Genomic DNA, 16,693 nt, shown 5'->3' with positions numbered 1-16,693 from the left:
AAAATTTGAATTTAATCTATTGATTATTTTATCAAGTATCCTAACAGTGTAAAATCAATGAAAAGTTTAGTGTCTGTTGCTGAAAATCTTAGAAAATCATCTGATGCATACTTAAATTCATTGGCTTTTTCACTATCTACTCGTCAATTGTTACGCATAGCAAAAAGACTTGAAAAATATTCTGATTCAGACTTTTTCAGCATTGTTAACAAAGCTTGCTTATCTCAGTAAATATATTTGTATTTGCATTACATTAATTCTTCAAGTGAACTTGTAAAATGATTAGTCATTTTATAGATTCTTACCTCTTTTAACTAAACAAATGCTTGAAAACACTTTGCGAAAGTGTAACATAAGGCCTATAACAAGTAAAGAAAATAACAGTGTAATAGAATGTAAATATAATAATGAATATGTAACAATTGGACAGACTACTGTTTCACGATACAGTACAAATGCAACAACTAAAGTTCCCAATATATTATTTTATGATTTACCTCAGGTACACACACACATTTTATATGAAAATTACTATTTTTATAATAGAGTATTTGATGCTTTACTTAAAAGAAATTTACTTTTATTTTTCTATTTAACATACAAACAATTCATTATCCATTGTAGCATTTAAAACAGTTGGAACTAATGTTGCAAGATTTTATGCTAGGTGAACATTTACTCTTAGTTGGTAACCAAGGAGTTGGTAAAAATAAAATAGTTGATAGATTTTTACAACTAATGAATCGCCCCAGAGAATATATTCAACTACATAGGTATAATTTTTTTAATGTTAAATCTTTATGAACATTAAATTGCATTTTTAAATTTAGAGACACAACAGTTCAATCATTAACCAGTCAACAAACAGTTATTGATGGTTTATTGAAAATTGAAGATTCCCCTTTAGTTAAAGCAGTTAAAGCTGGTTATGTTTTAGTAGTCGATGAAGCTGACAAAGCACCCATTCATGTAACATGTGTGCTTAAAAATCTTGTTGAAACTGGAAATATGAGACTTGCTGATGGAAGACTAATTGTTAACAATAAAAATAGTTCATCATTAAATAACTCAATAATTTCACTTCATCCTGATTTTAGAATGATAATTTTAGCTAATCGACCTGGTTTTCCATTTTTAGGAAATAATCTATTCAGCACATTAGGTATAGTATTTATTTATACCAAAAAAAAAAAAATTGTTTATGAGAAATTAATTTTTAGGTGATGTATTCAGTTGTCATATTATTAATAATCCAAGTCAAGAATCTGAAACTCTATTGTTAAAAAGTTATGGTCCAAATGTTTCTGAAGAAATTATTGAACAAATAATTTTAGCATTTGGAGATCTTAGACAATTATTTGATAAAAATTTAGTATCATATCCTTATTCAACCCGAGAAGCAGTCAACATTATTAAACATTTACAAAATTATCCACAAGATTCTCTTTCTGATGCTATAAGAAATGTATTTGATTTTGATAGTTATTCAAAAGAAGCTCAAGAAGTCATTACCAATGTTCTCAGTCAACATAAAATGCCAATAAAATTATCCCCTTGGTCTAGATCAACTAGTTAGTATATGCAAATAATTAAAAAAGAAACATGTATTTATTTATCTTTAAAAGATTTTATTTATCTCCACATGTCTTATTGCCTATCTATCTCCCGATATGTTACAAATCTTAAAAACTATTATGTGTTAAAACTCAATTTTAACCCATATCTCAATATTGGATCAAGCTGCAATTTTATCAAGTGCATACACTGTAGGTTCAATATACAACACAATAATTTGAAATTTATTCTTCAAAATTCAAAATATATTATAATATTATTTTATATAAATTTAATGTAAAGTTTGACATCCTTTTACAATTCAGCTGTTCCATCATACCTTAAAATATTGAATAGTGTCTCAAACAAATAGAAGGCTTGCCATTGGAGCTTTTCGTTCAAGCTCAATTGAAAGCATAAGAAACATAAGTGGAGAAACCCCTCCTGACTTAAGAAAACTAGAACTATCCTTCTTATGTGTAACCGAAATATTGAAAAACATAGAAAACTCCACAAATAGATTCAATTCTTAATCAAGCAAAAAAAATCCATATAAATTTTCATCAGATAATAAGAATCAAACCATTCTTAGTGACACTCCCTTTGGCAGTTTATTGTATTAATAAATATGTCGTCTGAAATCAAATGTATTTTAAGCACTAGTCCATTTATAAAGAAATGTTGAGGAAGTAAAATTGTATGTCATAATAGCAAATCTTAACAATGCAAATGATTAAAACTGGTATTTTAAGGTTTGGAAAGAGTATGAGTATTTGTTTGATTATTTATGTCATATTCTGGTTATTTTTTAAAAATATGCTATTTATAAATACTTCTTTCTTTTTATTTATAATTATTCATTTGTAATTACCCTTGTATAATATATAGTATATTTTTTAAGAAAAGGATAATCTTCAAATAACCATTGAAAAGGAAAGTGGACTGGATGTATCAAGTCCAAAACATGGAAAAGTTGATGAGAAAAATGAACCTCATGTTGGAGGAAATACATGGGCAGGAGGTACTGGAGGTCGAGATACAGCAGGACTTGGTGGAAAAGGTGGTCCTTATAGACTTGATGCCAAACATAAAGTTTTTCAGGTATATTGTAATTATTGAAGTTTGTTATTTTATTAGAGCACTAAAAAAATGTTTAGGCACTTTTAATTAATGATAATAGTGAAAGTTGGCATTTACCAGAAATTTTTTTGCACCGGATCATCAAATTATAAAAATATCAAACAATTATCTATTTTTTTTAAAACAAAATTTACAATAAATCTTTAAAAAACTTAATTAATTTGTAAAAAAAACTTTAAAATGTATTTAAACTTTGTAAAATTTTAATAAATTATTAGCAATATGAGTAAGATATAACATTTTTTCACTCCAATTGTTTCCAATTATTTAGGAAAATATATATAATTGATAAAGCTGTAATATATTTCTTTTACTAAAACAGTTTTTAACAAGTATAAGATCTTTTGAAGGACTATATAACATTGAACTTGATCTATTTTTAATCATATTAGACCTAAAATTTAACATAAATATTCTGGTTGGATGGAATTAGCTGTATTTTAATCTAAATAATCCTTGGTGATCTAAAAAATAAATTTTTAACATTTTTTTGGTGCTTCATTGAAAACAATATGAAACAATTTTTTAATAAAATCTATAATCACCAAACATGTTTAGTGATTATTGATCAACCAAATGTTAAAAATGTTGTAAAAGTTAAAAAACAGTAATTTGATAAAGTTTGAATTATGAAATTTGTAAGTTTAGGTTAGTGACGAAGAAAAAAATGCTGTACCTGAACATGTAAAAAAAGCAGCTAGAGAAATGGGGCAAAAAGCTTACAAAGAACGTCTTAAGCAAATTGAAATGTCTGAATATGATGACAAAGTCTATAATGAATATTCCCAACCAGTGCAAAAACAAGTAACCTATTTTTTTAATGCAGTTTGCGTATAACTAAAATCTAAATTTATAGGTACAAGCTTTAAGAGTAATTTTAAATTCATTGCAAGCCAAATCCAAAGAAAGACAATGGGTCAAACATCAAACTTCTGGGGAATTAGATGATACTAAATTAATAGAAGGTATAATAATTTAAAAAATTAAAATTGTTTACAAAGATAATTTTTCAGTTATTCAGATATATTGTAAAAATATATTTATAAATTATAAAAGAAAAAAAAATTAGTTTAATGTCTATTATAGTAGTTAAAATCTTAACTTAGTTTTGAATTTTTATGTTAAAATCCTTATATAATATATGAGACATTATACTAATTAGTAGCAATTGAACTCATTTATGACTGGTCAATTGATAGTTATGCAGCGTTTATTGTTGTTACCTGTGAATAGTGCTGTAATGGGCAATAATCACTGCATATCTGTGAATAACGCATTTGTAAAGAAGCATTTGGCTACTTATATTTGTAATTCCTCAGATGTTACAAATGTATTTTAATTCCAAAAATCAAAACTTGAAAATGTTATGACTGATAAATGAATTAAGTAAAATAAATATTTCCAACTCTATAAAATAACAATAAAAAACTTTATTAATACGTTGATGAACAGTTAATGTCATGGTTTATTTAAAAATAGAGTGCCCACTGGTTTTATGAGATGCATGGGGTCAGAACAACTTCCTCCTTCATAAGAAATCATTGAAAATATTACTGCTATATCAGTAATGACATTTTTAGAATAAATAAACCACTGTTATAGCAGTAATATTTAAAAGTGACCCCAGTAATTTTAATATTACTGCCATATGATTTTGTCTATCAAAGTGTTAATTTAAAAAATTAAAATTATTTGTTTCCATTTGATAAAATAAAGTTGACGCCCTTATAAGGCATACAGGATGAACTTAAAAATCATTTCAGAGCTAATAATTTGTGTAGAATATGTAACTAAAAGTAACCAAAAAATAAAAATGAATATAATTTGTATTCTGTGAGTAACAAAATTGTATATGATATACGGATCACTCTGTATAGGCCTTTTCTAATATTATCTTTTTAAATAAATTGAATCTGTTCACTTATTATTACTATTATTATTATTATTGCTATTTTAGTTCATATAAAATATCTAAATTATGATTTTTAAAATTATAAGAATTTTGTGACATTTTGCTTGTGAAACTACACTTATGGTTTTAATAGTAAAAGAAAATATTAATTATTTAAAATTTTAAAAAAATAATTATTATTAAATTATAAGTTATAAAAGTTAACAGTTATATTTAGTTTTCCTTATATATAAAAATAAAAATAATTAGTTAATATTGTTTTTTATTATTATATTGGAACCCCAAGCAAGGTTTTACAAGAATAAAAAAAAAAATATATTACAATTTAAACAATAATAATGCAAATATTTTATGTGAACAAAAAAATAATAATAGTAATAAATGAAGAGATTCATTGGAGACAAATAAATAATATGCAATTAATATATTCTAAAAACATATAAATTGTTAAAAATAAAAATACATTATAATTATTATTATATCAAAAGTTTTAAGAATTATTAGCTAGAATTATTTCACTCTAAAATCCATATTGACAAAATAAAATAAAAAAGAAATTTAATTTAAATCATCTTTTGCATTTTTTGAATAAAGGTGTTATTGGTGAAAAATCAATTTATCGAAAGCGTAGTAATATAGATCCACAAATTGGAGCTCCTCAGCTGAAACCTAAACGTTTACGTTTTATTGTGGATGTATCTGGTAGTATGTATAGATTTAACAGTTATGATGGAAGATTGGATCGTGAACTTGAAGCTGTAGTTTTGGTAATGGAAGCTCTTAGTGGTTTTGAAGATAAAATAATATATGATATTGTTGGTCATTCTGGTGAAACTGAATGCCTAAAGTTTGTTGATAAATTTAATCCTCCTACTGATAACAAAAAAAGACTTGAAGTTATTAAAAAAATGCATGCTCATACTCAATTTTGTATGGCTGGCGATAACACTCTTCAGTCAGTTGTTTATGCTCAAAAAACATTAGAAGCTGAAAATAAGGATTTTGATGAAGCTGTTATTATACTTTTATCTGATGCTAATTTAGCACGTTATAACATTAGACCTGAAAAATTAGCAGCTGCGCTTACTCTTAGTTCAGATGTACAATCATATGCAATCTTCATTGGTTCTCTTGGTGATCAAGCTGATATGTATGTATATATTATTTTAAATCCAAAATTTGTATAATATTTAAAAATTATTATACCAATATTTTTTTTATATCTAGTATTAATATTATTAATACTAGGTATATGTAATTATCTTTATTTCAACTTAAAACTTAAGCCTATAGAGTGCAAAATTTAATAATTATTGCACTTGAAAAATTGTAATTAATTAAATTTAACAAGCTACAGAATATCATCAATCTAACTAACAATGTTTATAAATTTTTATCCAATTATCTTTTTGTTGAAATTGTTTTTTTTTAATAATAATTACTTTCTTAATTAAAATTCAAAGAATAATTTATAAAAATGGTTATTTCAAAATTAAAAATAATGTATATATATAAATCCTGTGAATAGGGGATAAGTATCAATCCAAGGCCCCTCTGTCAGTCATAAAAGGCGACAAATGAGGTTTTTTTAGGTCTTGAACAATACTTAGGTGGATTGTCCCATTTTGGATATACCCGGTGACAACAGGTGAGAGGAAATAAAATAATTATTGATGGAGAATGCTTAAAGAATAAAGTGTTTGATACCAGCCGGATAACTTGTGCTGTAACTGTTTCACTAGTTATGTGAATAACGCTTGTAGTGACAATGGTGTAGGGACATCATCACTCAACTTTAGTAAAAGCGAGAAGGATAGATACAAAGTAAGAATATATATGTGGAATGTTGGAACATTATCTGGTAGAAATAGAGAGTTAGTAGAAATATTAAAGAGGAAAAAAGTTAATATTTGTTATGTGCAGGAAACTAAGTGGAAGGGAGGGAAAGTAATGGAAATAAGGTTGTAAAATAATATACTCAGGTAAAAGCAATACAAAGAATGGTGCAGGGATAATAATAGATGAAGAGGTATAAAGTAAAGTATTAGAAGTAGTTAGAAAAAGTGACAGAATTGTAGTCGTAACATTCATTTTCGAAGAAAAGTGTTGAATGTAGTAAGTGCCTATACACCACTAGTAGGATGTGATGAAATAGACATGGAAGTATTTTGGAGGGAGATAGATGAGGTGATGCATGGAATACTTGATAATGATAATGCAGTAATAAGTTTAGATATGAATGAATATGTCAGAAATGAGAGGAGAGGATACAAAAGAGTACACAAAGGGTATGGTTTTAGTGGGAAGAATGAGGCAAGAAAAAGAACCCTGGATTTCTTAATGTTGTATAATCTTGTTGTGGTTAATACTTATTTTAGAAAGAAGGAAGGAACATTATAAAACTTATAAGAGTGGTAATAATAGATCACAGATTGATTATTTTGTGTGGAAAAGATTGTGTAATTATATAACATACACTAATGGTAATGAAGTTAGTGGTTTAGTGGGAAGAAAGTAAAAAAAAAAAAAAAATTCAGGATGAGAATCAAATTGAAAGGGGAAAAAGAAAAGGAGTTTTTAAAGACGGTAAAAGAGAGGATGGTGTGGAATAGATTTGTTGTTATGTAAAGCATATTGCAAAGAAGATTGTTGATGAGAGTAGGAGTAGAATGCCAGGAAACAAGAAAACCTGGTGGTGGGGTAAGAACGTTCAGAAAATCATAGAGTAAAAAAAACAGTTCTAAGTATGGCAAAAGAGCAAAATGAGAGAAGATTAGATGGAGTAAAATGTTTGTGTAAAGAAGCCATGTTTGCGGTAAGTAAGGTGAAATTTAAGAGGTATGATGAATTCTATAATAGGCTAGGAACAATGAAAGGTGAAAAGAAGTCTATAAACTTAAAATAGTAAAAGAAAAACATTCTAAAGATTATCATTATGTAATGTGCATAAAAAATTTTGATAATAGGGTACTGTAAAGTGATGATGATGTAAAAAAAAGGAGGAGAGAATATTTTGAAAAATTACTCAAACCAAGAGACCTTAGAGGATATCTTGTGGAACGAGGGACTGGTAGATTTAATTAGTTAGAAAGAGATATGGAAGGTATTAATGAAAAATAATGAAGCAGTAGGATCAGTAAAAGTATAGATAAAATGAAGAATGGAGGACTAGTATTGTGGTTCCGATATTTAAAGGCAAATGAGATATACAAGAGTGTGGAAATTATAGAGGTATAAAGTTTATTTTATAGGTTACTCATAAGTCATAGCATGAAGATTTGGGAAAAGGTAATATACAAAATAATAAAAGGAGAAACATCAGTAACAAAGAACTAATTTGGTTTTTTGCCTGGAAAGTCAATGTGAAAAAGATGATATGTGACAGTGATTAAAATCATTATCATAAAAAAACGCCTTGATGCAAATCTGTAGATAGTGTTTAATTTTAATGGATTATTACAAAAGCTACATCATCTCCTATTTCTTTATTTATATCCTAAATACAAGTTATATGCATTACTAGTGCTAAGTATGTAATCAATGGAGAATTTCTTCTCTATAAAGTTATTTGACAACTGTAGTATCAAACAAAATTTTTTTCCATTTCCTTATTAATTTTCTCATTCTAAATTTAGATAGAATATATATTCAACAAAAGTACAATCTTCTTAATTTTTAATCTTTATTTCTATTGGATTTGTACACCATTGACCTTTGCAATGGTCACATATAATAGAACATTTAAGCCCTGTTTTTCGGCAGGCACAATTTTTACTAGCGCCAGCACCAGACTAAAGGCCAATACGTTTTGTGACAATTATCTTTATCATTACCAGAAATTCCGGTGGCAATTGACATAATATAATTGTTGTTTGGGAATGTACAATTTAGCGTTTGGTTGGGTTTAAAAAATATAGCGTTAAATTAATTACCTCCTCTATCGGTTGTATCTTAATATACACTTCACTTTAATGATACTATAAATAAATAAACTCACACATACACACATATGCATTTATAACATTGTGTCTAATGTATAACATGATTAAAAGTAACCGTAAAATGAAAAAAATGGAAAATAAATTTTAGTACATATATTAAATGTAATGTAACTGGAAAAACATTTGTTTAAATGAAAAAAATATAAAATACATGTTTTCTTTAAAATTGTCTTTTAAACAACTTTTGTACGAAAATTTTTTTTGTAAGTTAAATATTTTTTGAGAAAATTAAAAAACTCATACTTTTGAACTTTTGCAAGGCTGTAAAAAAAAGCTCAATTCGAATCAATGAGGACTTTTAGTATGTCATTTTTATATCTTAATTCAACTTTAAAAAAAAAAAATGTGGTTGGGAATTTTTTCCGCCATTTTTCCTTTGCTAACTGGCCTAAGTGTCTATAGGTGATGGATGAGTGGAGTGATGAGATAAGGAATAAACAGAAGAAGGAGTATAGGTGTAGCGTTAATCGTAGATGAGTTAAGAAAAAATAATTATAGATAGCTGTTATGAGGAGAAAGAAATCGGAAGCTGTAAAGCAGTTATGAAAAAGAAGTAGTGAAAGATTAAAATAGAAATGGAGAGATGTTATTGAATACTTTATAATGGCTAATGTGGAAGATCATGTCAAAATACATTTTAAGCCTTTTTTAGTTTTAGGTGCCCTATCAAAAAGTATACTTGTTTTCTGTTACATTAAAATAAATAATAAATGTTTTTATATAAATATTACTCGTATTGCAGGTTAAATAGGAGTCTACCAACCGGTAAAAGTTTTGTATGCATGGATCTTAAACATATACCACAAATTATTCAACAAATATTCATGTCTTCTATCATAAATGTATTTTAATGAAGAATAACACTTCGAAATATCTTACTTTTTTTGCTAATATTATTAAATTATATTTTTAGCTATTAGAGACTAATGGTTACCGTTTTTATTGTTAAAAATGTGTTTTAAAATTGTAAAATTTTGTAAATAATCACATTTTATTAATGTTATTGATTGATATAATTTTTTAAAATAAAACCACGGTGTTATGATAAAACTGAAAATCAATTTTCTTTTTACAAATGTCAATCTTTTAACTCATTTTTTCCATTTATAATTATGCACTTAATAGAGTTTTATTTTTTAGTAAATGATTTTGGCGCTAATAAGAGAAGTCAGATATTAAAAGTAAAAGTGGTGTGAACTTTGTGCCAGTTACTGTTATTTTCTCAAAAAATGTTGTATAAAACTCTTAAAAACAATACAACTGTTTTATATGTTAAAATACAAAATAAAAATATAGTCTATAATAGACTACTAATAAATATTTATAAGCAATTTAATGTCAACATAGGAATACTCATAATAGTAAAAGGCCGTAAAAATCGAAAAAAATAATTTTATGAAAACCAAATTAAAAACGATTTTTTTACAAAAAATATTTATTAATTGTATTTTCCTTATAATTAATAAAATCCATGTTAACATTTCCTAGTTGACACACTTTTTTGAACTCGTATCAATAATATGTCAATTAGTGTTTTGCAACTCCACAACTTCATAAACACACATGTTTTAACATGAAAAAATTACATTTTCTTAATTAGATTATATATTTAGTCAAAAATGAAAACGTTAAAAATAAATTTTGTGTCAACTTGCCAAGATTTAATTTGGGCGAGTTAACATGCATTCAGTGACGGTCAAATGTTTAGGCTCGCCTCACAATTACGGTAAATTGCAAACAAATTCAGATTTTACTTAATTAATGTTATTAATTTGCATTGTTTGGTAATAACTAATCATTCTACAAACAAAATATATCGAATTTTTCATAAACTTTTTTTTCAATATTAGATTTTTCGAAGTATAGGGGAGACAAGTTAGGGACAATGTGTTCTTATTGGATATAAAAAAATATAGAAATGTTTGTGAACTTTTTATGGAAGTATTTTTTAAAACAATAATTAGTTTAAAAAAAACTGAAAAACACGCTTTTAAAGCATATGGATCTAAAAACTTAAAAATAATTTTTAAAATAAGCTTAAAACAATAATGAACGAAAAATATGGCATGGGAGCTTTATTAAAATAGTCATTTTTTTAAAATTATCCGTCATTTTTTGATTAGATTACTATTATTTTTTTTTTGTGTCTGTTACTACTTTTTCTTAGCTCTCACCGAACCGATTTCTCTCAAGGATACGTCAAAAGATCACAAATCGTATCTAGTCAAAGACATTATCCTCAAAAATTGAAAAAATTTCCCTCGTTCCCCGTAAATGGGGTAAATCTCCAAAAAAAATTACAAATTTAAAAATCTCTAATTTTCGACATTTTTTCAATTTTTTAAATAATATTTTTATTTTAAAAACTACCATAACTTTTTAAAAAATGGCCAATTCAATATAATTTTTTTTATAGATACACGTGTCTTTACGTTTTATTTGGTATATTTTTTTATAAATTTGACCCTTTACCTGCCCACAGGGGGGGATTTAAAATGACAATTTTCACAAAAAATTAACTTTTGTAAGTGTTCCGAATAGTCTGACACTTTTATATATATATCTTAAATTAAAACTAATGTAATATACTTTATCATGGAAAAAAAAAATTTCGGACTTTATTTTGTCTTCACGATGAAAATAGTTACCAAATGCTATTTTTGCTACCATAAAGTCATCCCTATAGATGACCAAAGAGTCTTGTCTTTTGGGCGAAATTAAGTATCTCTCTTTAGGGTTTTAGGTTTTTAATATCTTCTTTTTCAGAAAAAGATTTACTCAAGTAGTTTGATCTTAGTGTGGACAAGTCTTCATATTCGCACACAATGTGAAATGAGTCTTCTTCTTCTACTTCATATTTGGTGCACAATGGTGATTTCGATACCCCCATTGCGTTAAGATTTTTAAGTAGGTGACCATGTCTAGTCATGCTATTAAGATCACCCAACATTAGACCAGGGATCTTGAAAAAACATATTAGATTGTCTAGGTACTACCAAGTACTTCCAGATTTCCCTGTATTGTTCTCTGCACCAATTCTNCTTGGGATCTTGAAAAAACATATTAGATTGTCTAGGTACTACCAAGTACTTCCAGATTTCCCTGTATTGTTCTCTGCACCAATTCTTGGGTAGCGCTTTGAGCGATTGCTCAGCGAGTCCTACCAATGATTCTAGTCCAACAATGGTATTTTCTGCTCCTTTCCTGGCTAGAAAGTCAGCATTTTCAATCCCAGTGACACCGTTGTGTCTTGGTACCCACGATAGTGTAACTTTGTTGAACCTCGATAGTGATTCTAAAGTTTCCCTGCATTTGAGAACCAACTTTGAATTCAACTAATTATTACAGAAAGCTTTTAAAGTCGCTTTACTGTCACTTAAGATAGTTATCTTCCTATTCTTGTATACCAGCAGGTTCTGAGCCCCTACCAGTATCGCCCTTACCTCTGCTTGAAAAACAGAGGGTGTTGTACCCAATGACATACTGACATTTATTCGTGGACTTTAAACCCCAAATACCAGCACCTGTCTTTCCTGTTTTTATGGATCCATTTGTATACATATTTGGTATATTACAAATACTCCGTGTAGTGATTTCCACTTTGTAGTGAATGTTATTCTTAAGAATCAGTTTGATATAATGCAAGGGTAATTCCAAAAAGCCCTGGTCTATCTCTTTTATTATTTTACTGTGTTCTGCTATGTCACTCTCCAAAGTCCACATACCTAAGTTTTGGAATCTTAGTATTGTCTCTTTGGCGTGAGCTTTGACCTCTAGATGCACAGGAGGCAATCCGATTAGTGCCTCTAATGCGACTGTTGGTATAGTTCTAAATGCTCAAGAGATGGCTATGGCAGCCATTCTCTGTATGCGACTTAGTTCTTTCATAGTTGTAACGAGTGCTGTTCTGGTCCACCAGACTAAGGCACCATACAATAACATAGGTTTAATCACTGAAGTGTACAACCAATTCATAACTCTTGGGTTAAGACCTCATGTTCTTCCCAAGGCTCTCTTGTGCTAAGTTTATAATAGCGTCTGGAAATTTACCCACCACTGCTATAACTAAGTCATCCGTATAGGCTTGTGTTACAGTATTTGTTTAACTTTTTAATAAGCGAGTTCAATACTAGACACCATAGCAAGGGAGTCTATCTCCCTTACCCCGCCTTGTGGGCATCCCTATTTAACACTCTTGATTACTTTGGTTTCATTGAGCTGTCCCAAAATGAAGCGTTCCTTAAGCATGATTTCTATCCACTTAAAAATAAGTGCAGATTCACACATAGCATCAAAGGGAGTATTGTCAAAATCCCTTTGATGTCCAAGAATATACCTACTGCATACATTTTATTCTCCACAGCTTTTCCTATCTTAGTCGTTAGGCACTTGAAGTAAACATTCTCCTGGTTAGTTTCCAATCAGCACAGGTCACACGTTTGTCCTGTGTATCATGTGACTGTTCTCTGTTGTTAATTCCAAAGTCAAGAAAATGTGTGTTCATTAAATGTAATAATTTTTCATTGTTGTTATTGGTAAACATGCCATCCGGCAGTAGTACTGTCTCGAAATTTTTATTTGGTCTATTCCTTAGTGATCGCAGAAGTCTAGTTGCTATAAGGAGTTGTTGTATATCCCCACAGAACTTCTTCCAGCTTTCTCTTTTGGATTTTTTCAATGCAGATTTGTAGTTGCTTTGGGCGTCCTTATAGGATTCCCAATTTTGTTCTAAACCTGATTTCATTGCTTTATTTAAGAGCTTACGTAAACTCTTTCTTAATTTAGATAAGTTAGCATTCCACCAAGCTACACCCTGTTCTGTACCTTTTCTTTCTATTGAAGGACATTTTTCTTTGTAAGCCGAGACAATGGAGTCTTGTAGTATATTTACAGCCCTTTCAGTACTCTGTCTCGACCTCAATCTAAACTGTAGGTTATTCAGGTCACGAGAGAGATCTGCCCTGTAGTTGTCCCAGTTTGTTTTTTTCGGGTTCCTATAGTACTCCGTCTCAACTTTGTTTGAGTTGTTTGTGGTTGGCAGGCTTGGACCACGTGGAGGTGGGGGTAGGCCATCATCGTGTCACAGGTGTCAGTTGGATTTGAATCCCGACCTTCTTTTCTGCTGGGTCAGTCTATTGAAAGATACCCCTCCTTTCTGCACTTGTAGCAGGCCTTCGACCTGTCTGGTCCCTTGCAAGCGAGGGTGATATCGTCTGTATTAATAACGCGCGCGTCTGTGAGTCGCCGGTTATATCTAACTGCGTCAGATCTGGTTTGCGGATCGTGTGTCGTGCGCCAACGTGATTTCCAACAAGCGGTTGCATGTTTCTTAGTGTCCAAGTGTATTGTTCCTGCTGAGTAGTCCCAGGTAACTTTCTGATCAATCAGAAAATCATGGCCAAGCAATACGTCGCAATACAGCTCGTCTAAAATAACTGCTGAAAAACGCACTTCTAAATCCGCGATTTTGGTGGTAAACGTGGCGGTACCGTTCGTCGTGGCGACGTGTCCGTCCGCTAGTCTAACCGCGTCGGTGTGTCCTTTGTAAACAGTTCCGTATTTATGAGCGATTTTCGGTTTTACATACTATTCATGCGCCTGTGAGTCGAGTAAAGCTGTGACGAAGCCAGTTTCGAATTCTAGCACGACTGCTGGAGTAGTATTTCTACGCGGGCATTTTCGTTGGTTATTATTCGGGTGGTTTACGGTTCGAATGGGGGACAGCTGGTTCTTAACCACGACGCCGGTTCGCCCACTGACAGCGTTAACTGACATTAGTGGACTCGCCGGGTCGACTGACACCCTCTTCCCACTGTGTCAGAAAAAATTTTGAACACCTGACCCGCACTATTGTCGGTCGTGTCGGCAGTGTGTTCCGCTAGTCTAACCGCGTCGGTGTGTCCTTTGTAAACAGTTCCGTATTTATGAGCGATTTTCGGTTTTACATACTATTCATGCGCCTGTGAGTCGAGTAAAGCTGTGACGAAGCCAGTTTCGAATTCTAGCACGACTGCTGGAGTAGTATTTCTACGCGGGCATTTTCGTTGGTTGGGTTTGGGTTTGGAGTAGTATTTCTACGCGGGCATTTTCGTTGGCCATTATTCGGGTGGTTTACGGTTCGAATGGGGGACAGCTGGTTCTTAACCACGACGCCGGTTCGCCCACTGACAGCGTTAACTGACATTAGTGGACTCGCCGGGTCGACTGACACCCTCTTCCCACTGTGTCAGAAAAAATTTTGAACACCTGACCCGCACTATTGTCGGTCGTGTCGGCAGTGTGTTCGAACTCCGATACCCTGATTACATCCGATTTTACCGCGGCAACCCTCCATTCCGATAAGAAGGGTGCAATGCCAAAAAAGTGCCAAGATCGTGGGCGATATGTAAATCGTTAACTGTCGCACAAGTTGTTGTTCTGGTAAACTACAACGTACTCGCGCGGCCAAACGTTGTTTATGAATAATAAACTTGGTTAACGTTTGTCGAGGGCCCTGTAGCGTTGTTTTTAAGTCTGTCTCAAGCGTAGTCCAGATGTCGATATTGTCGAACTCCTTGAGTAATTCGGACCTAAAATGGCATATTATTTAATTTTATGGCTCGCCACCAATCACTTATCCTGTCGTTCAAAAACGAGACGACGATGTTCACTCACGTGATTGGGTGTATACCGCCCTGACAGAGTAGATCCTCCGCTCTATCTAGAAACTCCCGGTCCTCTTCGTTTCTTCCATAATAGTCAGGTAAACAGACGCGTAGGTGAAAAATCACTAAAATAACGTCGGTTGTGTTGAAATGTCCCTCCTGTGGTTGGCGCGTAAACGAAAAGTCTGTCGGCTCGTTCTCATATGTATGAGCGCGCGGACAATGTTCGTCTTACCAACCCATGTCAGACATCTGTGGTAGCGACGCGCATAACGCTTGTACATACGACCGTCGCAAGTTGTGGGCTTCTTGCGCTTCGATGTCCGCAAGTCGCTCGTGAAGTGTTGCGTCGTGTCTGTCGCTGCCGATGGACCGAATGTAACGCGATGCGCGTCCGATTCGTCTATAATTTTGTTCAACTTTAGTTTGCCGAATAGTCGGTTGTACAGCGACATGCGAGGACGGTGGCATATTTTAACTGATTCGCTCGAGCATGTTGGAAATCTGTCGCTGTTCCATTGACATACGCGACAGCGACCTTTCTAATACGTGCCTCAATCCGCGCGTTATTCGAAATGTCGCGAATGTTCTGCCGGATCGTCCTGACTTGCTCTGCCGTGTGCGCTATCGAACGGGCAGCGTATACGTCCTCAACATACGGCGCATCTAGTTGTCCGCTTGCGCTCGTAATTTCCGCCGATTGATCGACATCAGATTCGTAGTTTAGCGCAATTCATTTGAGCCAATGATTTCCCCGACATATTGACCGTAAATATTATGTTTGTTTACAAACCTTAATAATCTAATGTGGCTAAGTTAATAGCGGAGATAAACAATATCTGTGTGTACGGTCAGATTTGCTACTGCTATAGAAAAACAAGTGTTATTGTTATCGCTATTGTTGTTATAAAGTACCGCGATAAGATGGTACGGGGCCGCTGTTTATGATATGGCACTGAGTGAACAATAATAATAACGGTTACCTGAGAATCGGCCGCTTTGACAAGGTCAGACGAAAATATACTATTTTTATCTATCAGAAGACTGTAGTAACTATCGGACGGAAATTCACTTTTGTCGACATCAATAAGGTCTTTATAACAAACTGTAAACAACACTTTCCAACGACAATATTTACAGCGGATTGCATTAGATAAACTACTCAAACTTTATTTTTATAAATATTTCCCAGAGACAAGGCTAAATCTAATCCCGCGAACACGTAACTGTGAATAACCCAGGTAAAAAAATTCACTGCTGTCACCAGTGAAATTCGTTCAAATAACCATATGAACAATAAAACTTTGTAAGGGAGACTTCACCCTTCCAAGTTAAAACTAAAATCTAATATAATTAGAAATAAAACTAAACCAGCTCAAAGCCTCTTACCTTAATTTCCTTCGGCCGGTTATGATTCCTCTTTACGGGGAATAATATAATGA

General features: G+C 31.5%; 1 protein-coding gene across 2 annotated transcripts in view; it reads left to right on the top strand.

Annotated features, from left to right (window-relative positions):
- Positions 1-9,655, top strand: part of LOC126896808 (von Willebrand factor A domain-containing protein 8) — an 18,809-nt gene extending 9,154 nt beyond the window's left edge. For both annotated transcript variants that reach the window (XM_050669901.1, XM_050669902.1), the window contains exons 13-22: positions 37-227; positions 298-502; positions 625-773; positions 831-1,162; positions 1,221-1,571; positions 2,456-2,655; positions 3,343-3,498; positions 3,551-3,659; positions 5,201-5,756; positions 9,350-9,655. In XM_050669901.1, the coding sequence (XP_050525858.1) occupies positions 37-227; positions 298-502; positions 625-773; positions 831-1,162; positions 1,221-1,571; positions 2,456-2,655; positions 3,343-3,498; positions 3,551-3,659; positions 5,201-5,756; positions 9,350-9,458 (2,358 nt within the window). In that variant the 3' untranslated portion in view covers positions 9,459-9,655. The remainder of the gene's footprint in view (positions 1-36; positions 228-297; positions 503-624; positions 774-830; positions 1,163-1,220; positions 1,572-2,455; positions 2,656-3,342; positions 3,499-3,550; positions 3,660-5,200; positions 5,757-9,349) is intronic.
- The last annotated feature ends 7,038 nt before the right edge of the window (positions 9,656-16,693 follow it).

This window comes from Daktulosphaira vitifoliae, unplaced genomic scaffold (assembly GCF_025091365.1).
Source record: "Daktulosphaira vitifoliae isolate Bord-2020 unplaced genomic scaffold, ASM2509136v1 Scaffold_1, whole genome shotgun sequence".
Classification (NCBI taxonomy): domain Eukaryota; kingdom Metazoa; phylum Arthropoda; class Insecta; order Hemiptera; family Phylloxeridae; genus Daktulosphaira; species Daktulosphaira vitifoliae.
Note: the sequence above shows the minus strand (reverse complement) of the source record. Positions and strands in the feature narration are given on the sequence as shown.